Raw genomic sequence first — 24002 nt, 5'->3', positions numbered from 1 at the left:
TTCTTATGTTTTCTTCGGGTGTTTTAAGCAAACAAGCATCCATGCGTAACAATTCATAAACAGGAAAACAAACAAAGAAATCCACAAAAAACAGCAACAACAAAACCCAAAATGACCAGATTACCTAGAGGTTCAGTACTACCTGAACTCTGTAATTTGACACAGTTTGAGTTAAAGTGGCTGTCCAAATGAGTCATCAAACCTAGATAATTACATTGGAAAAGAACTGTTCTGGAAGGAAATTAACAAGTTGAAGGTACAACCTAGCAAGACCCAGGATGCCGATATCGGTTCCAAGCAAATTGGTGGTTTCTTTATGGAACACATGTATTTTTGGATAGTACTAAGACAGTGCCATAAGGAACTGTAGGAGGATAGCAGATTACAAGCCAGGATTTCAGAGAAAGTCAGAGGCAGGAAACAAGCAGAAGAAGTCATGGGGTGTCTGTCTAGATCTGAAAGCCTCTTTGGAATGCCTCTAAGTTAGGAACTGAGTAGACACAGAAAAAGAGAGACAAGCTAATATATTTTCAAATTATATGATGCTTTTATTGCTATCCCTGTCCCTTCCGTGCCAAAGGTAACAGCTTCATAAATTTTATGACTGTTTTTGTCAGGAAATTAATGGAAGCAGGAGTGCAGCATCCCTTTTTTCTTTCAGTTCCAGGTCTGAGCCCCAGTTGAAATCTCACTTGGCTCCTCTTCCAGGAAATGTGGGATTTTTTAGCCCTTTCCAGCGTGGCTCCTCTTCCATGTGGCCCAGAAGTCCAAGGCAGACGGCTGACAGCAGTTGACAGCATTGCATCTCTAGTCACTGAATGAATATGCATAAAATTCAACCTAAGAAAAAAATACATGAAATGCAGTAAAGCAATCACAAAATTATGGTGAACAGAGCTCCTTCCAGCATTTCACTGTTAGAGACACTGAAATCAGGGTATTTTTAGAGAAAGCTGGAAAAGAATCTTAATATTTCTTCTTTCCTCAAGGACAGTTGCAGAATTTCAACTTCTAATTTATTGCTTTAGTTGTGTAATCTTGTGATCAGGTGACAGTGATTTCATGTATTCCCTGCCAAATTCTGCTTTGGTTTTCCTGTTCTGGAATATGTAATTTCTTGTGATTTCTTTCAACACATTTTACCTGCTTGAAAATTAAATATCTTCTATACACGCATCATCTAGGTGATCTCTCTAATGGAAAGACAGGCACTTCCCATCTATCTTAGATTTCTATCTCAAAGTGGCATGAATCATTCACTGGATGTGCTTATTTCTCTCCATTAGCGTAGTGAGAGAATAGACAAGTAATTTAAACTTTATGTTTAAATTTAGATGGCTAAAGTTAGGGGTGACAAATCCCACCCTTAGAGACTTTAACAGCAGCTGAAGTTACACTTCTCTCTTATTTCCAAATGAGAACACTTTAGGGGTATTTCTAACTGCTGGTGCCATACACTTCTTGCAGATGATCCCAAAGCAATCAGATGTGAAACAACTTCATAAATATTTGTTGAGAACAGAAAAAGCAAGCCAAATGTTTTTGTTCTCTGGAAGATTTTAAAGACATTCAAGGACAGAAGAGAAAATCCTTACTGATTTGAGCCATTTATTTGTAACAGAGGAAGATACTTGAATCTTCCTCAGCATTGTTTTGTAGACCGAATCTCTTAACAAAATTTAGCACTCCTGATTGCTGTGTTAGAGAAGAGGCCATGTTTTCAAACTGCAGATACTAAATCTATAGTAGTTTGGTGTCGAAGAAGTATGTGGTTTGAACTGAGTTTTGCTGAAGTTGATTATGGGAGAGTGAGCCTAATTTATACACATATTATCACATGGTATTATCAGCAATTCAAATAAATCAGTCTGTAAGTGAACAGTTTTTGTGACCTCTCAAGAAAACACTGTAGTCAAACACTGTTTCTTAAGAGGTATTTATCATTTAACATATTGATGTCCAGAACACACTAACTCACTTGACATTTTTTCTCCTGCCATTCTGCCTATAGTGGCAAGAGTTAGAAAGGGTAATAGAACAATTTTTTAATCTAAGTTCTATTTAATGGTAGTGCTCAGTTTGGGTACATGCCATTTTATTTTCCTTTGTTGAGTTCTGGTACTCCTACTGGAGTGTACTGGAGCCTCACAGGAAAATCAGTTCCTAGACATCTTTAATTGACTTTGCAGGATCAGGGGACGCTTTTGAAAGCTCTGATATTAATGATTATTCCAGGTTACCATCAAAGGCAGCAGTCGCTCTAGGAACAAAACCCATTTCTTCTCAATCTGCTGTTTCAAATATTTTTTTTCTGGTTTCTAGAATTAGCCTTCTACCATGAAATTGGAGCAATTATAATTACAAAATGCCAATATCTTCTGCCTTAAATACAGTCCTGGATGCACAGATGAAATTCCCAGAGACATTAATAAATCAGTGTAACACTTGGTTTTGTTTACCTCCACACATTTTCTTTCTTTTCTTTTCTTTTTTTTTTAAATAATTAACTGAAAGAACTAATTTCTTACCAATAATGAAATAAACCAAACAACACTTACTCATGACTTTGACTCATGACCTTGCTCAGGTAACAAAGCAAAAGCTGACAGCTCTGTAACTAAAACATGTACCTAGACTCAAATAAAAGAAAGCTTCACAGAGCTATCATTTCTCTTTAGAAAATGTCTGGCAGATAAAATGTGTAAGACGGAGCCTCAGCAGTGAGTTCTGCAGTGTGACCTTTCAGTCCATCATAAACAACTTGCTTGACACAGGTTTTCCTTTTTTATAAGTCAAGGGCAAGAGAAAGGCTGTTTCCTTGAGCTCAGCTGATTAGAGAGAGCAGCAATTTTTCTTGCTACCATCACTTGATCCCTAAAAGTGCAATTAGTGAGAAGCACTATAGCATTTAGGAAATGTCTGTCTTTACGAGTTTCAATTGCTTGTTTTACTTCATAGCTATCTGCCATCTAGCTAAAAAGTGATTTCATCTGAGAAACTTGCAACAAGCTACAGCCAAGTGTCGAAGAGTGTAAACAATAAGCGAGTGTAGAACTTTAATATTTACTTAGTTTTAAAATAGACCATCTATTCCAACATACATAGGGTTTATATGCCACAGAAAAGACAGAGCACTCATCAGAGAATCAGTGCATTGTGCAGCTGTTCTTACCCCTTCTGCTTTTCAGCTTTAATGAGATTTCACAAGCAACTGTGGTTTTAGGTTAGTTTACACATTGCCATTTACTTGTTGGAGTATTTTTTGTCTGGAATGCTGTTCAGAGGAGAGATAACTGAAGGATGTGTGCTAATATCAAACACTTGCAGATTTGTATAAAGTTAAATATTTTGTTGTTTATGTTTCCCATGACTGACTTACAGAATTTGGAAATAGGCCCAAATTAATACAGTTAAATACATGTATTGTGTAAATATGGCCACATCCCAAAGGGAAGTATGAAATGGGAGGGCATTGGACACTACATAGGTCTTCGCTGATGTTTTGTACATCAGTACATCATGTAAAAGGGAAAGGTATTGTGTAAGTAGGCACTTCTATGACCTGTTTTTCAGAAACTAGCATAGTAACAGCTAGTAGGTCTCTAGCTAATCTACTTGGGTGCAGGTTTAGACCTTTGCTTTAGTGTTTTGTCACTCAAAATCTTGGCCACAGGTATTCAAGTTCTGTTTTCTAAACCCATGCCTTTATGTTCCAGGCTGCAGTTCAGAACAGGATAGCCCAAGCCTGTACCACAAACTCCAGGCAGTCCCACAGGCACGGGCATTCCAGCATCTCGCTGGGAGCTGAGGTTCCCACGCACCACTTGGGAGAGCTGGTTCTCAGTGGAATTGCCTTTCAGAAGATAAAGTGCATGAGCTTGAAAGAAAGGCTTACAAGGGGAGCTTATGGCTAATCTGAGTCAGCCTGCTGACAGGTATGTCTCTCTCCTGAGATAATCAGCCTTCAATCCTTTCCTGGTGGCAGTAATCATTCAAGAAGCTTAGTTTGGATCTGCTAAACCCCAGATCTATAATTTGCTCGTGCTGACTTCCTCTCATCTACTCCTTAAATCACCAGTGTTTTCTGCATGAGTTCTATGCTGTGTCTCACCTATTGGGGACCTGTCTGCTCTCATGATACTGCTAAGTAATAGTTATCAGGCATGTTGTTAAGAGTGCCAATGATAAGAAAAGGCTGCCTGGGGCTCATGCTGTTGATAGTTAAGTGTGACACCCATAACAGTCTATCTCACATGGCCATATATATGCTAGACCGAAAGGTCCTGGGTCGTCCCAGTCTTCAGCTGTGGCAGGAGCTAGGTTATCGCGAGATCCAGCTGCACAGTCACATCCAGTCCAGCCAACATCCAGACTCCCAGAGCTCTTTCCTTTTGTCCTCTCCATGTGTTTATGGGGTCCAGCCTTTGTGAAGATTTTGATGGATGGCTCATAACATCAAGAAAATTGCCTTAAGGAATTGTACATTTTCAGTCTAACTACACAATCCCCTTCAGGGGCTTTGGAACTCTTTGAAGTTGAGTTCTGCATAACATTTTAGTCCTGGGGAGGCACACAGTGGCTTCTAAATAGGAAAAGGTAAAAAAAAGAAAAAAATGTAGCAGTCAGTCATCTGAGTAATTCTGAGGTTTTGTGCTGGATCAAAATGGAAACAAAACCTGAAATTGCTATAATAACTTGCATGTCACCCACAATTCATCTTATTATTAACTGTGTTTGTTCCAGTAATGACTAAAGAGTAAACACAAACAGGGCCTCACTTCTCATTGTACAAAGTTAAATATGTAGAAATATATATTGTTGCTTTTTTAGTGTTTTATATCTAAAGTACATTTGGAGGCTCCCTGAGGTACATGTTGTCCTGCTTGTAGCCAGCCAGTCAGTAAGACAAGAAAGCATTCTGTGCTATGCAAAACTGCTATTCTGGTAACATTGTACCTTCTAAACACTAGTCTGAAAGCAATTTACCAGTGTATAAGCCTGAATATCCTCATATTTAAAAATTTCTTGGTGCTGTGGAATTAAAATAATATGAAGACGGGGACAAACACTAAATGACTAGAACCATTCTTTTAAATATAGGTCAGCATAATTGCAGTAAACTTTAAAAATGCTCAGCAACACCTTGTGAGATGTGATTCTCTAGATTCACCTTGTTCATTCTAACACTTGACTGATCATCCTGGGAAAGGTCCCTGTAACAGGAATAAAAGAAGAAACTAAACTTATGCTTAGGCAAATTTTCAGAACACTTGCTTCTACTTCTGCTTTGTAGGGCTGTTGTAAGCATTTAGGTGGACCCATCCATGTGAACGTAGTGAGAATGGACTTAGGGTTCTTGAAAAGCAAAGACAGTTGCAGAGGTACAGAAATATTGATGCTGGCAAGTGTTTGCAAGGGAACCATGTAACCAAGGGTGCAAGGCTTCAAGACCCTTTCATTGTCAATATTACTATCGTAACATGAGTGTTGTTTCCAACTCACCCACTATTGGAAGACTTCTGGATCTCTTAGTACCCTCAACATTACTACACATACAACTTCAAAAGGCCTAAGGTACAACCTTTTGTCTCCCTCTGTAAATGTTTAATCACTGGCTCACAGCATAACATCCAGTTGAAAGAAGCATGCACACATCCTGGTATCTATATTTCCATTACCTTATGGGCACACAATATTTTATCAATGCTGTGTTAGAAGACATTTAAACATCTAGTATCACAAGAAAATCACTGTGCAGCCTCCTGGGTACTTTCACACAGATATGCAAAAATCCACACAATTATCACAATCTTTTAGTGTCTGATAATTTAAATGCAATTTAGTCATACTTTAAATATATTGATAAGCATAAGAAAAATATAAAAGAATAAACTCTCAAAATTCACTGATCCACTTTCTAGAAATTGGACATACAGAAAAATATTCCTGCATTATAAAATATAGCAATGCATGGAAATACTTATACTACATTTACCTTAGACAAGGTAACTCTAAGCTCTGCTGAAGTACATAAGATTTTATCAAGATATGTCAAGTAATTGTTTGTCTTTGGATCAGAGCAATACAGCAAATCTAACCCAATATCCAAAACACAGCAGAATGTATCTAAAATCATAACTATTCTGCCTGACAGTAAGTGGTCTGTCTGGGTACATGATAGCTTATTCAATTTCTAACACTTTTAGTAGAAAACAATTGAACCCAGAACACCAGAGGTGAAAAGACTGGAAAAGTGCTTATCAGTTCATGAACACGTGGAAAAGATGGTACTGTCTCTGGCTTTGTCATTATTAAAATCAGTATGTCTCTAGAAAGGCACCTAGCCTTCTGTGCAACAAAGTGCTTTACCATATGCCAACATTTTAGAATCAACTAATTATATTCCTGCTCACCAAAACATTTAGTCATTTTAACACAATTTAAATATGTATAAAAGTTATAAGTTTAAATGTTTTGCTCAAAGCAACTCTTCTTCTGACACAGAATTTTATGTCAACTGAAAGGAAATGCCACAAATTAAACAGAAACAGACTTCTTTCACTCTGGGGATTTTTTTGATATATCACTTTTAAATTAACTCAATTTAAATCCTACAGCACTTAGTTTGATGGCATGCTACTGAAATTAATCAGTTTTGCCATCAATTACACATGAGGGTTAGATTTATATTTTGAATAATAACAAAAATCATATTTCTGTCCACTTCACAGTGAGTGCTACACTAAAAACCAGGTTTTTTCTGATGCAGATTTCTAACTTTTAACAATGTAGATGATATTGTTTTAATTGAGTTTCCACCTAGACTTAAAAAGCAGCACACTTCAAACTTCAAGGAAAACCTTGTATCCCCTGAAGTGCAAGTTATTGAAGTACTTCATAGCCCTAAGAGTAGCCTTCTGGCATTAACAACCTAAAATGCAAATTATATCCACCGGCTATTGGTTAATCATGTTTTTTTAATTGCTTATGGCTACATTATTTCTATTTATAGATGTCTGTTTTGGAAAGCATAAAAAATCCTCTCTCTTATCCAGACCCTTTACATCTAAGACAGGAAGTCCCCTTCTTTGCTATCATCTGCTCAATAAAATACAACAAACTGCTGGTCTTCCATAATATATATGGAATATCCATGTGAATGCATGACATGTAGGCCTCTAAGTTTTGTGAAACCATTTGTGAGAACTCAAGAAATGTGGAAGACTAATTAATTTGGGACAGCAGTTGTATTTAATGCTTTCATAGACTTCAGTGTTCTGTAATCCTTCAGGAATAGGCTTAGTTCAAACGAATGTTTATCATACCTATCTAAATGTCTTGAGATTAGACTAGACTGTAAATAACATAAAGTGAGCTTTCTTACTAGGCGTCTATTAATTTCTCTTTTGATCACTCGGAAACAATTCAAGCGCAATCAGAGTCTGAGCCAAAACTTGGAAATGTGGAGCTATAACATTTACACAATGTTTTGATAACGACCATTGAATTTCAGAAAGTTCTGACAAAAGCTGAGGTTTGATTTGTTTTAGCTCTTCAGCTTTATTGAACTGACCGAATCAAAAGAAGTGCTGTAGGTATGTAAATTTTCTCCCCAGTTTTAGGACCACTAAGAATATAACATCTAGTCCATGTTACAGGAGCTCAAATATTCTGTCCTACCATTACTGTCAATCCCCATCTCTTTCTAACCCAGGAGGAGGAAAAGACACAATGAAGTACCTACTCCCCCATGAGTGTTTCCAATAGAAAATGTAAGATATATTTTGAAAAGTAAGAAGATGTAAATGAGAGCAACAATTACTTAATCCTGAAAATGCTGTGGAATGATCTCTTCAGGAGATGAAATATTGCTACAATAAAACCAAATATTTTAAAAATTACTGTACTTATTAATAAGTTATTATAATTATGGTGTAAGTAATAACGACTAAATTAATTGCTCTTTTTGCGTAACCAGGAGATAGCCTCTTAAGAAGCCTTATCCTGTTTTTCCAGAAATGTCCTTGAAAAGTATATACTCACTGCAGACACAAACATTTACATGTTGCAACTCGTGGTACAGATAGAAAAAAATTCCATAAAAACATATTGCGTATGTATTGACAAGTTGGATAAGAATGTAAAGACCAATCCAGGAACACGTAGCTACTACTTTTGGCACGGAATAAGCCCGACACTACACCTGCCCTGGCTAGGTGAAAGATTGTCTAGATACCAAAAGGCAGTACAAACACTAACAATGAAGCTTTCATGTGAGGAATTGGAGAACTATGTGGCGTGAGAGTTGGGCAGATCGAAACCTCTGCCCAAATGAGCTCTCCAAGGACAGAGCATCAAAGCTAGTTAAACACCAGGAGAGAGAAATGGTGGGAAATCTACCATTATGGGTTTCATTAGCAGGTTAGACAAACATAAATCTTGAGTGTCATTGGTGCAGTCAATTTATCTTATTCCAAAGCAACTTCTACATACCTTCTCGAAATCTATTTTCGTTCCTTCCCACCCTGGCCATTTCTGTTCTAATGCCCACTGCATTTTTTTTCTTGGACAAATTTGCCTCTATATGTCATCTTCAGCCATTGGAACTCAGGGCAATAACTCTATTGCTTCCTTTCAAGAGGGAAATAGAATCAAGAAGAAACCTGTACACATTCAATGCAGAGGCAAAGGTCTTACTCTCCAGTGGCAGAACTCTGTAAAAAACAGCTTTCTTTTCACAAACCAGGTGACAAAAACCTGCCCCCCCCTACCCTTGCCTGACAGTCTCTGCAATGCTGGGTCTTGATGCAAGCATCAACACAACTCTTGGGTTTGTGTGTCAGCTACCTAATTTTATAAACCTTAAGAACTCAGCTGGCCTACCTGCTCTTCATAGCTAGTAAAAGGAGTTAGGACCTTCCAGAGGGTGATTAGACCTTGGCTAGGCCAGCTGCCTCCTAGAAGTGCTCTACCCACCAATTTCAGCCTGACTGTGGGAACCGCAGCTGGATGGGTTCATCCACTTCACGTAAATCTAGATTTATGTGCCTACTAAAATGATTTAATTTCCTCAGAGAATGGGATTGCAAAACTAAAGAGTTCTTGGAATTAACCTTTAACTTGAATTGCTAATCCAGTGTTTTGTACTCTGAGGAGAGGTGAGTTCCTAGTGTTCCCATAAGAAGAAGAGAAGGTACTTTGGCTCGGTCAGGATGTAGGATGTTGGCTCTGGGAGGCACTTCAGATGTGAGCGCTGGAAGAGACTGTTCTGTTGCTGTCTTTGGGCAATTCCCACTTGGTCTAGTCCTGCAGTGCTCTCTATCCTGCAAAACTATCCACGAGGAGAAACAAGGAATAAAAGCAGTACATTTATATACAGAGAATAGCTCTTTACCTGCTAAAAGTAATGTTTACACTGGCAGCTTTGTAAGCCTGATGGTGGGGAGCAAAAGAAAGACCTGGCTCTTACTGACTGTGGGGAGGGAGAGAGAGGAAGCAAAGGAAGAAAAGGACAGCCTTATCCCATCAGGAAGAATGGCGAGAAGGACGAGAAAGAATTTTCCCTGTATCTTTCCCAAGTCAGAACACCACTGAGAAAGCGTCTGTTTGGTTTAGTACTCTGAAGGTCGTTTGCGTCCTGGAATCTTTGGCAATAATTTGATGTACAAGATATTTACACTTGTATTTACTGTGTATGAAAAGACAAAGTACAGCATTTCTTGTGTGAAATTAGGAAAATGACAAATGATTGCGACCCAAACAGCCACACAGCTTACAACATTTTTGGCAAATACATATGTGTACTTGTGTAATTTTGTAATATTGTACTGCCTAAATCAGAGTAACTGTCATAGGTAACTCATATTTAACTAAAGAATCCCTACTTTCCTGCATAATATATAAACAATGTTTTTTTCCACTTTGCATTTTCAATGAAGTTTTAATGAAAAAGTGGTGATGTTTTATCTTCCTTATTCATCCACAGCGTCTATGAATTACTAGGATATGTTTCAGTTAATGTATTGTTATGATGAACTTCCACATGCATTTCTGAAAAATCACTGTTTTGAAGAAATCTTAGCTCATATTTAGAAAATAAATCTTAGGAAAATAAAGCTGGCATAAATATATCAACTTACAGACCCACTAACCAGATTCAGAACAAGGCAAAAAGGTACCTACTAACAAATCAGCCTCCAATCCAGAGAATAATTTGAATAAAAGTTATAATATTTCATGGAGAGGGCAGGAACAAAATAAACAGATTGATAATAAATATTGATCTCGAGGTTTTTTTTTTTTTTTTTTTAATGAAGAAGTCAAAGATTTTGGCATTATTAAATTTTTATCAATTAGACTGAAAAAAGCAGCACAACATCAATCTAAGTTAGAACTGAAACAATCTTACGACACAGTAATGGAAAAATTAACCAGCAGAATCTATGTTTTATCTCGTTACTGTGTGTTTCCCAACGTCAGTTAAAAAATAGTTCTGAAATTTGACCCAAGTCCAAGTCAGAATGCAGGTGAAGAAATCAAGAGTGCCTTCAGTTGTGTCTGTGAAATGTTTAATGTTCAATATGACATTAGCCAGATTAAAAACCACGAATTTTGCTACATCTGGATAGTACAGAAAGAGGCATAGCAACAGCTGCAAAAATTTAAAATGTATTATGTACGGTAACTTTTTGTCTTGGATTTCTAAACTTTCTCCCTTTGGCCTTGACCTTTCCTTCCTGTGCATATTGGATAAACAAAACCCAAAATTTGTACTGCAGAACTCTCAGTGAATCATATTTGTATTTATAAGTCAGTTATCTTAAAGCAATACTCATTCATACACCAAAAGTATACTATTTACCAGAAGAGTAATTTTCTTCCAGAAATGTAAGGCCTACATTGTGCAAAGTATTCATAGCTAACACAGCAGCTTTAATGCAAAGTTATTTTCTAATTTAATTGTCCTCATACAATGTTTTAAAGTCACCCTGGTTTCTTAGAGAAAAGTCATTCATTTCTTTGAGAATAAATGGATTTTTTTTTTAAATGAAAATAAAATTAATTAAATATAATCAGAAATATGGCTTAATAGAAGATGAAATCAAGGTTCAGTTTTCACGGAGCACTGATAAGTGTAAGTTTTCAGGTAATCTTACTAGGGAACGCCTTTCTAGTGTCTTCTAAATATTTAATAATGCCTACACTTTAGTACCAAGATACCACGGTAATCTTTCATAAATTGACAAGACTGTTTATTTGTATATAGCTGCCAAATGTCTACACTTCATCAATCTGTTGACAGGGAATTAAGGAAAGCATGGAGTGACAAGCACTGCCTTCCCAAATGCCATATTCAGCATTTATCTACTTGATTCCGTAAAACAAGAAGACACCTGTCTCCTGTTGGAACACAAAAATTGGTACATCAATATTTTACCTATATATAAATAGTTGTCAAATTAGCAAAGTAATGGTTGCATCCATGTTCTAACGGAAGTAGTAATTTTGAAAAAAAAATTGTTTGTACAATATTATATTTCTGAACTAAACTGTATATTCCTCTTCACATAAAATATGCTATGCGTTATTTCCTGCAACAGCTGTAATTTGAATTTAAAATTTACCAAGAGTTTCCCCCAAATAATATGCAGAATATTTTCCTCTATTTAATACAAAAACAAGCTACAATGTCTATGCATGGACAGTTCTGTTGAACATGACAGTATATATTCATCTGAGGAGTAGGAGATGGAGGGTCTAACAGAAAAAGCCTGTACAAATATTAAAATAATATTTTATGGGGCTCACTGTCTGTGGCTTACAACTAGGCTTAGTTGCTAGAAAAATAAATGCAGTGAAATTAAATGTGTCATTACTCGATTCTGTTTCCAGTTTCTATTAAATATATTTCGATAAAAAACCCCAAACAAGCAAAAACCAAAACAAAATAACAAACACAAAACACCCCCCCCAAAAAAAAAAAAAAAATCCCAGAGCAACTAAACAAATAACCTCAGTGAAAACATTTAAACATGTCAGGTGACAGGTGAAATATTTCAATCTCAAACTCTAAACCTCCTCATTAGCTTGTATTTTTTTTTACCTTTTTATTTTTTCCCCTGTACCAAACTGCGAAATAACATTTAATGAGGGATTTCTTTCAGCAATCTACTTTTGTTCGGCATGGCTCTTAAACAAACTGCTTGACCTTAGTAGACCTGGACAAGTTTAATTCTAAATACAGTCTTCAGTGCCTTGCTGAATAGCAAAGGAGACAAACACATACTTATATAACTAAGTTGGGTGTCTAGCTATGTATATAATACAGCTAATTGAATAGCTGCTCAATTGAATAGCTGTATTATACATCCATTTATGTAAATAAGGTATAGGTCATTAAGCAGTTTTAAAAATTCAGCGGCCTAGAGAAGTACTGAAAACTATAATGAGGGATCAGATACCTTTCAGCTTGCTAAGATCCAAGCTGTATTACTGGACAAAGGCCAAGAGGAAAGACAGAAGCAAAACAAGATAAGAAATCTAAAACAGAATACTAGCAATAGCTTTAGCAGAAACAATAAGACAGGGATTCAAAATCTCACTTGTAAATGAGACAAGGCAGTGATAGAATGGAGGCAAATTCTCTTCTAAGGTGTGTCTTTGCTATGGGAGGTAGCTGGTCACAAAAAGAACAGCCTTGTGAGGTTTGCCATTACAGGGCAAACCAGGAGGACAAAAATTATGAAGAATCAGTTATAATTTCCATTACAAAACAGAACAATTCTTTGATGAGATCATACCATACTGGGATAGGAAGAAAAACTACAGCTTACTGACAGAGTAAAGAGATAATAAGAAATATTGAGCAATGCAAAAAGACAAATTTAGATATTATTGCATTTTGACATTCTAGATGAGGATAACCACAATTAGAGGATGTGCAGAGACAGCTGCAGGAAAGTATTTCTACTGCATTTCCTTCCACTTCATTCTGAAAGATTAAGGAGTGCCTAAGATATTAATTCCCTTTGACATAAATGGGTGATGACAATAGACTGCAATGTGTGGGGGTGATGCTTGCCATATGTTTTTTGGCATCACTGAAGTAGCTATTTTTGAACCTGGATATAACAAATTTTGCAGTAGGACATGTGGGCTAGAAATGAGCTATAGTTCCACGAGAAGTTTTCCCTCTTGGTCTAAATGAACTGTTTACAGGATGTTTTGAAAATATGAACTGGTTACCCGATCAAAGCAGGAGCAAGTCAGTGTCTGTTTTGCTGGAATTTTACGTACCTTTCTTCAAGAGGGAAGAAAATCGAAAGAGTAGATTATGTTTTGAACATTTGTATCAGAATTGGCATCAGATTATAGCCATCAGTTTAGTTTTCCAGCATTTATAAACGTACCTGATGACCACTTCTGCCACCAGATGCCTCAGAATAGGGGTGTTTTCCTAAGCGCAAAAGCCCTATATAGTGAGCTAATGCAAACATTATCTGGTAACCTGGTCTCTAATGGTGACCGGTGACAGGAGTGAGCATAAGGAAATTCAGAGTAGCAATTAATACAATGATTTGGGGAGAAATTATTTCTATCCTTATTACAGTTCATGTATACCTTGACAGAAACAGATTAAGATCTCTAAAATTTTCTTCTGCCTGAAAACTGCTGATGTTTTTGTTGGTCATTTGAATGGCCAGTCCTTTATTCCCACCCACCTAAGTGTATGGCATCTGCGTCAACAAGTTAATTATGCCATGTGTCATCACTTTTTAACTTAATTCATTGTCCCATTCTAGTAGAAAGGTAGACTGTAACTCCCTATATTCTCTATTCAATTGACTTACAGCATTTTGCACACATTTATTGAGTTCCTTTCTATTTGATCTCTCTAAAGAACCTCAGCCTTTTTAGTTTCTCATTACCCCACTTCTAAGTATTTTTATTTCTCTGAATCTGGAAACTTTAGTCTATTGCTGTGTTGTTGTGGTGTGGTTTTTGTTGGTGTTGTTTTGGTATGTGTGTCTTGTTGTTATTGTTCTTTGGTTATGTTGGTTTTTGTTTTCCTAATCAATCAGACCTGTCCAATTTTGAGCGGAGATGAGTAACTGACTGAATATTCTGAATATTATTATAACAATTTACTGTGTTTTTATCCCCTTTTTTTTTTAACCGCTGCTGTACCACAATGTTTTCATTAAGCTATGCTAACATAATTTACATTTTTTTCTTTGAATCATTCATGTTTACTTAGACATATCATGTACATGCTGTCTTTTTCAGTGAATTTTCATCAACACTGAATTTCTTTAGCTCTCCAGGGACCATTAATTCAAGTCACCCTGAACTTATCCTAGGAAAGGAGTTCAAATATATTTTTAAGGACAAAAAGAAAAAAGTTTGGATTCTACTCTGTATAAAGACATGGGGCTACATTTTTTAATAAAAATTTGGTATAATGCTTTTCAGAGGTTAGTGATAAACTCTTTGAAAGAATGCAGGCAAGTCACTATCTAAGCTTTTAAAGACCTAAAGAGCACATACAAAAATACCCCAAGAAAAAAGAAGACTCGACCACAATATTTAGCATTGTTCAGGAATACAATAAATTATGCAGCAACCTACCCTGCCAACAGGATAAGCTTAAAAAGCTACACAAAGGACGTACAAATAATATCTGTAATGCAATCTGTAGTTCTAAGATAAGTTCTAAGACTGAAAGCAATGGAAAAACAAGTGCATTACTACAAACCTCTGTTTTCAGCTCCCACTACTTATAAGATTATAATGGATTTGACTGCCTTTGGTATTAGTAATTTCTCCAATGAATCTGTGGGCAGAACAAAAATGTGGAAATGAAAACTGAAAGGGTATTGTATGTTCAAAATATACACCTCCACTCACTCACACACAGTAGATTTGATTCAAGCTGTCATCATTCCATGCCTCAGTTTCCCCTTTGTAAAATGGTTCAGGGCAGAATATGCTCTTTTTCCACATTAATTTCCTCTTCTGAAGAAGCAAGGAGACAAATCATTATTAAAACTGCTTAGGAGGAAGCTGACTCGATTTCCTCGCAATGGCTGCGCTGGCAGGTGCAACCACTCCCAGGGCTGTGCACGTACTGGGACACAAGTCCCCCAGCAGCCAGCCTCAGCGATGGGGTAAAGGTCCGTCTTGCTTCATTGGTCACCCAGGATCTTACCCCCTGATGCCTACACAACTTCATAGACAATCACAATTAAATACCAAAACTCCCCCAAGTGTTCGAATATGAATTAATGGTAAATGAGTAAGAGAAGATCCTGGTAACATAGACGGAGTGTAAGCGTCCTTTCCCATAACCTTAACCTCCCGAACATTTGAACAGTTTAAATCGTAACTCATAAAACAACATGAAAAAAAATGTATGAGTGGAAAGATCTTATTTTATGCTGCTGGCATATAGAAGACATGTAGTTTGTCATATCAGAGGAGGGTATAAAGTTTTCTGTTCACACAATTAGACTTCTTCCTTCTCCCTTAAGTGGTTATTTTACTCTACTTTTTCAAATACCATTATAGCACCCACCAGTAAGAGCCTGGAGCAAAACTCTGCTAAGATTTCTAACCATCTTAAATACCATCCTGTAATTAATTGATACCCATTTTCCTGGCATAAATTCAGCAGTAGAAAAGAATGAAAGAATCTTGCATTGCAGGAACACGTAGCACAAATGAATGTCATTGGCAGTGCCTACTCAGGTTTCCAGTCTTGTTAAAATGCATGTTAGAACTTCTGCGGATGAGTGGTAAATCTCAAATCTAACTCAATTTGACTTAAATTCTATAAGGTCAGCATACAAGATTTGGCAAGTTTAAGCTGTTGCAGTGCTACATTTAAGGAGACCACTGATTCCACACAATTATAATGCAAAGAAAGAATCATTGAGATATGACTGGGATCAAGTAACATCTTCCAGTAACTATGAAAAATTCCTTAAGAAACATTCACACTAGTAGTTCTACTTTACATGCAAATCATGACAGTTTGGAACATGAGAGCTAGTAAAATCATTTGAACAGCCATGATCAAAAACGAGTAAAATACGTCTACACAAATCTGTCAGCATTATTTGGACTACCGACACTGTGAATGCAAAATGTCATCCTGTTAATTTCTGTACTTTCTGTACTGGATTATTGTTTACAAGTATAACCTTACTTCAGAATACTAAGATTTTCTTGTTTTCCTTTTACAAGAAAACTGTGCTATAATCCTCTAGAGGTATAACAGTTGATTGATATTTAAATCATGCATTTGACTCATTTTTTTTCAGACAAAATAAAAATCAAATAATTTCAGACTGAAGAGGTTGCTGCCCAGAGCTGAGGAAAAGGTGGTGAGTGCAGGGGAAGAGCAGCTTGGGATTCCACGGGATTTATTATGGCATGTTGGAGGAGGAATCAAAGGTGAGAAAAGGGGGTTGAGGTGATCTGAGAAGGACTAGGCAAAATGAGGGGCAAGGGGGCAAAAGGGGCCATGGGCAGGTAAGTAGTTGGCTGGTGGGTTTGCCTGTCAGCTGTGCCCTGTGCCCAGCCAGGGGGTGCAGTGGGACGAATACAGCATAAATGATTGGTATCTTCCACTCCATTTTGATAACATGAGCTTATAGAACATTTCAGAAGCTAATGAATGGGATACAATGATGTGGAAGTTATTTTCTCTTCAACAAACATGATTAAGTAACCAAACAAAAAAATATGACTCTGAAAAGGAAAAATGAGAAACAGAAAACTCTTAGATAGACTCTTGAAGCGTAAAGCAGTTTTTCATCCCTGTATTCTGGGGAATATGCTATATATGAAGAAGATGAAGATATGAGACCTGTACTCCCAGGATGTGACATGGCTATTGAAGTGTTTGATCTCCCTGGAAATGACATGTTCTCCCCCAGTGATGTGGAAAGCAGCAAGCTTGCTCACAAATTCAGAGGTAAGTTACAGATGAGAAAATATTCCTGAAATATCTCACTGAAGTTAGATTTCTAATTCTCTAATTGCTCAGTGCTTATTTTCTCTCTTGAACACCAGAGTTGATTTCTATCTGCTTGCATATTCAATATTGAATGACTCAAAATGCTCTGCCTATAAGAAGCGGAACTGTTCTTCAGAGTTGTTTTAACATCAGCTTTGGGATGATTGTTAGATTGATAAAGAGTGATGTATCTTTTACTTTTTCAGCACAAAAGCTACCAAGCCCAAACAGCAAATACTGGATTTCAGTGAAAAGGGACATGTGGAGCTCTTCCTATACCCTTACACAGCAACTCACCAGTGTACAGCACTGTCATATGTTTGGCCATGTGTATAGAAAGATGCTATATTGAGGAGGCAAGCACATTTCAAACGTTTTTTTTACCAAACCTCTGTGGTCATAGAGTCTGTGTGGCACCCACTGATACTGAAGCTTGAATCGGTGATCTTTCTTATGATCATTGAATTCACGTAACTTTACCTACCAAAGATTCAGGCTGGACATAAGGAAAAAAAAAATTTACAATGAAGGTGGTAAAACACAGGCACAGTTGCCCAGAGAGGTGGTAGATGCCCCATCCCTGGACTCATTCAAGGCCAGGCTGGATGGGACTCTGAGCAACCTGATCTAGTTGAAGATGTTCCTGCTCATTGCAGGGGGGTTGGACTAGATGACCTTTGGAGGTGTTTTCCAACACAAACTGTTCTATGTTTCTATATATGGAGAAAGACCTTCACAAGTTTATGTTTGAGATGTCTTGCATGTAGTTTTAGAGAGCAAAGAGATGAACAGAAGAAGTAATCGAATCACACAAAAAGGACTTAGTTCATGCAGAGGTGCCAGGAAGAAAGTATCAGAACAAGTTCCCAGTACATGGAGAAATGAAATGAGAATCTCTGGTGAGAGAAAGGGTGTGATATCTGTCCTGAGCTACTTGGCTGCAATCTGCATGTAAGGTTTGAAATCAAAATTAGTACTCTGTGACCTGGACCAAACAGTTATTGAGCATTCAAACGGTTACATTTCAGCAGTGCCTCAGTGCTACCCTGCGGCTTTGTCTACTATAAAATTCCTTAGAGGCTGAGACACGTAGAAATAACTAAAAGTAGAAATAGAACAAAAAAAAAAAAAATAGTGAAGAGTATAATTTTGCTTTCAAGATATTTGGACTGAACAAAAAGCCTGTTTGTTTGCTTGTTTGTATGCTTATTTATTTATATCTCTAAAACTGTTGCAATACGTTAAACTATATCCTCAAGTTATTCTTGATGTAACAGCCTATGACTACAGCAGTTTAAGATAATCAACTCCATTTCCCCTTTAAATAATTTCTTCTTCCTAATACATGTACATACATACTACAATGTTCAAATGCTGGGCAAAAAAAAAGGAATGAGTCAGATATTAAGTGCCCCAGATGATATGTGATAATTGAAGCCCATAATTACAAGATCTTCATATTTTATCTCCCTTTGTCACATGTAGACTTTGCCAATGGTTTCTAGAGCCTGTGAGGCTTCGCTGGTCTCAAATGGACTAGTATGGGCAGAGGATGAAGGCAGCCTCTTGGATACTCAGACAACCACAACTTTAAAGATAAACCAGCACCCTAAAACTAGACATGGAAACTCACAAACTCAGGGCAGGGAGAAGTTGCTGAATGTCCTTCCTTCAGCTACCAAAAAAGCACAATATCTTACAAAAACTTCAATTTCTGGATGGACATGGCATATACCCTCCACCTCACTCCTAAGTAAATACATTGCTAACAGAGTATTAACATTGAAGTCCTTTGAAGAAGCTATCTAAAACCTACCCCGTATGCCAGTCTTCAAATCAAGAACGTTACAAATAGTCAAATATTATAAATGACTAGAGTTGTTACAGAGGTACTCTCATTACCACCAGGCCAATAAAAACAAGGCAGTGTTGTGCTAGGGCAGTGGAACATTAAAGATGCACATGAACACATCAAAAGCATGGTCAGAACAAGAAAGGCCCCTGAAAGAGATTGCTCCACCACCAAATCTGGCTGCCAGCAAACGGGTTTCATTTCTGAGTGTCTTAATAATACAATTTATCTGGCAGCCTTTCAGAACTGTTGCTGCAATTACCTTTTTTTCTTGTAAGATAGGATTAGTATAATACACATACAGGTAAGTTGCCACATGAAAATACAGTATTTGTTAAGACTTCATCCAGATTTCTGGGAAAACAAAGACAGTATTACTTAAACAGTGATGTGGATGAACACCTGGAATAATTATAAAGGGCACAATAAACAGCGTGGTAGTAGTGCATAAATATTACCTGTGCCTCCATCTATTATGAAACAGGAAGGAAAAGAGATGGAAGGAAAGAATGTAAAGTAAGAAGGAAAAAAATAAGGCCGTGTGCTAACTAGGAAAATGTGACGTGAGATCATGATGCAGAAACAACATTTTCAGATGTTAACAATGATTGTATCAAGGAGTAGGTGGTATATAAGAGGGGAAATAACCCTCATTATGGTACAAGCAGTGCACACACAAGTGCACACACAAGATCTGTTTCAAAATTTTAGCACTGAAAAACTGCACTGCAACAGTGACTGCAACTTGCCCTGCAGAAACAAGAAGTATGCAAACCCCCAAGATTCAACACACCTATGCTCAACAGAAAAAAAAAAAAATACAAAATGAGAAAGCTGGTGAAAGACAAAGCTGGAGAGGAGACCAAAATGACTTGGGTTCTTACAGGTGCTGACTGAGGAAAAAAAAAAATCACATTGGAGAGACAGAGCAAATTTATACCACCAATCAAGAACGACTTGAGAAAGGTTGAGAGGAAGCTGACAAAACTAAACAGCATGAATAAAGAAAGTTACTAGAAGAAAGAAGTAATGCTTTGAAAAGCTGAAGTTATGTCCAAATACATTAAACCCAAACCAAAACAGATCATAAGCATGAGATGACTGCCCAAACAGAATACAGGGAAAAAAAAAAAAAAGAGCAAGAAGTCATTCCTTAGACGTATCTGGAACATCAAGCCTGTCAAGAGTCTGAGACCAATGGATGATGGAGATACAGAAAGAGCACTCAGAGAAGCTATGGCCCTATTGGGCAGGCAATATGAGTTCTTGTCATCTGCCTGAACTGCCGAAGAGGCAGGAGATGTTCCCGGGCTGGAGCCCTTCTGCAAGGCATGAACAAAAGGGATCTCTCTGAACAGTAACAAGGCAACATGTCCAAATGGCAGTCAGCTTCAATCTGTAGAACTCAAGGATGAAGCTGCTAAATTATTAACTCCAATGCGCAGCATCCTACAACCGTCTTTGTGCCTGAAGACATTCGTTTCGGACATGAGACACCTATTTTCAGGGTAGATCTGTGGATCTACAGGCTTCTACATCTGGCGCCTGTCATCAGACGAATCATGACAAACTATAACAAAGCACAGAATTAGTGGACACATCAGCAAATACGATCTTTGGAATTTCATCACAGCTCTTGTACATTGTAAGTAAACCAGAGTTTTCCAAATGCATTCACAAGCAAGTAGATAAGCTTTAGCTGAAACCATGTACATGATTTTCTGAAATACTTGTGACAGGATCTCTTGCCAAAGGCTTTTAAAGAAACTAAGGATCAATTAAATCAGAGGTAAAGACTGTGTTTTGAGAAATTACTGATTTAAACACAGGAAAGAGAATGGGACTAAGTGGTCTGCTCACTTCCTGAAAGGAGTTCCACAGTGGACTCACAAGCTAAACACTGAGCGCGCATCTTAAACAAGATCTGGCAGAATCAGAGAGGGGCGAGGAAGTGTGAAATCGCGTCCACGAGAGCAAGGACTTAACTAGAGTTCTTCTGCTTGGAAAAGAGGCAAATGGGATGAGATCTAATCAAGGTCTAAACGGCCACAATAGTCATAATGTCATTATGACTACCGCCACAATAGTCATAATGTCATTAAGTGGCTGCATTTTCCAGTGTTTCATACTGGGTATCAAATGAGCACTATGGGGTATCCAATGAAGCTAAAAAATGGCAAGCTGAAAGCAGAAAAAGGAGGCAGTTCCTCACACCATGTTTACACGTGGAAGTTCCTGCCACAGGACATCAGGGGAGCTGCATAACATCGGGGGAAAACCAGGCAATTAATAGATAAGAAAGCCCCTTGACTCACTTATCTATGCCCTAGCTGAAAAGTGTTGGAGGCTGGGCAGGTCCCTGTAAGTCCTGTGCCTGTCATGTTCTTGGACAGTCTTTCCTCAGTGGCTGCTGCTGCAGGCTGGTTACTGGACTAAACAAACTCTTTGTCTGACCTAGAACAGATCTTCTTATTCAGAGGTTTGTACAGGTGCTAAACTCCTTCTACCAATGCTGACAGCCATTTTTGCAGATCCTTCTGATGCCATCAGGTGCCAAAAGAACATGTCTGGTCACAAAATGTACCTCTGATAATGGTAAGCCATTGACTAAAGTGCATCTGATATTTTCTCCAGTAAGTGTATGCATTGCACATGCAATAAATATTATTATAAACGAATGTTACCAAGTTTTTAAACTACCAAAACCAAATCTGGAATTTTCAGTAGTGTTTTTGTATTTCTGACAGGAAACTCACGGCTTTTCTGTGTCCTGTTTTCTTCTCATTCTTCTCTTCACATCCAGTTCCTTCTTCCTTCTCCTAAGAAGGAACCACTTCTCAAAGCCTGAACTGCAAGGGCTCCATCTGCCACCTGTTTTGCTCAGACTGGCATTTTGGCCTCCCTCGGAATGAACAAGGCCAACCTGGTCACTCCCTTGGAGGATGCAGAATTGTGGGACAGGTTAAACGTCTGAGTGTTGCACTGTAACAAAGAAAAAAGGAACTGACATCAAGTAGGCTGTGGGCCTCACAGATGTAGCCAATACATATCTAGGTGTGTATATAGGAAGCTGTTTGATTTAAAATAGCTAAGCGTCATAATACAATCCTGTCACCACCAACTGTACCAGGATTATGGGATTTCACAAGCTGCTTCCCTCCTCTTTCCTGTCCTTATTTATCCAGGAAGCTAACAAAAGTAAACAATTCCAAATTGCTTCCAAACACTCTCCCATATGAAATTCTATGCAGGTGTTGATCATGCGGTGTTTATGTCTGCTTATGCAAAATGTTCAGTGGAGTTCTTTGCAGATCGTCTGCTGTTATAGTGCTGTTTGCTTTCAATTCTAAACCAAAATCCTTTATTCTGTCTTCTTCTCTATCACCCACTGTTTCTTTGCTCCCTGACAAAAGCAAATGTCACCACAGTTTAATCTTTTATTTTCCAGTTCAGTCACAGCTTTTTTGCAACTAAATAAGGTAAAATTGTTTCAGCAACTGTTGTCCAACTCTCCTGCTATTGTGTGACCTACTAGCTATATAAATCTTATATACCTTACATATACCTATAAAGATAATAAAAATACCTGACAAAAAATAGCTGGTGGATCCCTTTCTAATTTCTTACTGTGGAAACAGAAGGATTTTACTGAGTTGTTTTTTTTTTTTTTCACAGCCTCAGAGCCAACCTCCCCCGCTTTAATGGATTATGCAGACTCTATGCTCCACCAAAAGAAGGGGAGTAGAAGAACTGCATTTTTTACATTAGGGAATCATGTATACTTTCAGAGAAAGAATACAGTTCAAGAGAATAGAGCCAAAGAGTTACAACATAGTACACAGAATGACATCAGATCTATTATGTGAGAAGAAAATTACTTTTACAGCACACTCGAGAGAGATCTGGAGGCTGTAAGGTGATAACAGCGCTCGAACGACCACCAACTTCTGCTCTCCTCAATCATTCCTCCTCCAAGGTACCCGTGGGCAAACACTCCTGTGCATCCCCGGTATTTACTGGTCCGCGCGTACCCGTGGGCACACATCGCATCTTTGCATCCAAGCCGGACCCTTTCACCCCCGGACAACGCCAAGGCGCATCTAAGTGGCGTACAGCAAAGATCAAGATGAGGCAGCTCAAAGAAGAACTGGCGGTTTTGCAGCGTTGTGAGCGAGTGAGAGGCCGGCGGGCGGGACGCAGCCGGCACCCGCGCACCCCGGCGTCCTCAGGGGCTGCCCGGTCCTCGGAGCCCTGCGGCCGCCTCGCCTCCATCCCGCAGAACGTCCCACGCCCACGAAGCTCTCCGGGTAACGGTCGGGGGTGATAAGGAGAACTTGCAGCCGCCTCGTCCGCCATGCAGCCCGCGCCGCTCCTCCGCCGGCGCTGGGGAGGACGGGGGGGGCAGTAGCGCAGGGGGCGCTCAACCGCCCCCTCAGCCCGCGGAGCCGGGCGCGGCCCGCGCATCCCCTGCGGCTGGCGCTCTTCTCGCGATATGTGGCGGCGGCGGCCGGTGGGCTGACAACAGGCTTGAACACGCGGGCGAGCGCCGGGGCGCCGCGACCTCCCGCCCCGGCCCAGGCACTGCCGGTCCCCCACACACGCTTGCCGGGCCGCCGCAGGGCGGATGCGGCGGCGGCCATAGTTGGGGCCGGGAAGAGCCGCCAGCGCCCGTCCCGCGAGCGCCGCCGGCGGGCAGGGGAGCCGCTCCCGCCGCCGCAGCCGGGAGCGGGCGGAGCCTGGGGAGCAGGCGGCGCCGGCGGCCCCCTGCATCTTGCCTCCGCCCGGGCGGTGAAACGAGCGGGCGCGGCGAGGCGGCGCTGGCCGGTTCGCCTTCAAGTTCCTACCACAGTCGAGCGGGGATCAGGTGGCGCGGCCGGCGCGGGGGAAGGCGGGGAGGCGAAGGGCACCGAGGGCCGTTTTTTTTGGCGGCCCCGCGCCGCTCCTTTCTGCCGCAGCTCCGGTGCGCTCTGCAGGCGCAGCCGCTCTTCCCCGCGTGGCGCTGTCAGAGCGGCGGGCGGCGCCTCCGCGTAGCGGGCGCGCTCGGGAGGGGGACAGGAAGGCGGCGGCGGGTCCGGCTGCGCTGAGGGGCGCGCGGCGGCGGCGGGGAGGGGGCGCGCGGCGGCGGCGGGG

General features: G+C 39.4%; 1 protein-coding gene across 4 annotated transcripts; it reads right to left on the bottom strand.

Moving 5' to 3' along the window:
* Positions 1-527: 527 nt before the first annotated feature.
* LOC139826517 (uncharacterized) lies at positions 528-23968 on the bottom strand. 4 transcript variants are annotated; one of them, XM_071802535.1, is made up of 3 exons: positions 22751-23968; positions 14756-21854; positions 528-840 (listed from the first exon to the last, which is right to left on the bottom strand). In XM_071802535.1, exon 1 carries the CDS (start codon positions 23640-23642, stop codon positions 22833-22835), a length of 810 nt encoding a protein of 269 aa, XP_071658636.1. In that variant the 5' UTR covers positions 23643-23968; the 3' UTR covers positions 528-840; positions 14756-21854; positions 22751-22832. The 4 variants fall into 4 exon arrangements, with proteins under 4 accessions (XP_071658636.1, XP_071658635.1, XP_071658634.1 ...); XM_071802534.1 differs by having other exon boundaries at positions 528-4582; positions 21629-21854; XM_071802533.1 differs by having other exon boundaries at positions 21629-21854.
* Between the last annotated feature and the right edge of the window lie 34 nt (positions 23969-24002).

Source organism: Patagioenas fasciata, chromosome Z (assembly GCF_037038585.1).
Source record: "Patagioenas fasciata isolate bPatFas1 chromosome Z, bPatFas1.hap1, whole genome shotgun sequence".
In the NCBI taxonomy this organism is placed as follows: domain Eukaryota; kingdom Metazoa; phylum Chordata; class Aves; order Columbiformes; family Columbidae; genus Patagioenas; species Patagioenas fasciata.
The sequence above is the reverse complement of the archived record's forward strand: the minus strand, read 5'-3'. Positions and strand labels throughout refer to the sequence as shown.

What these genes read in the sequence shown, in the direction of transcription:
- LOC139826517 (XM_071802532.1), bottom strand. Translation starts at nt 23,642, where the DNA reads ATGCAGGGGGCCGCCGGCGCCGCCTGCTCCCCAGGCTCCGCCCGCTCC.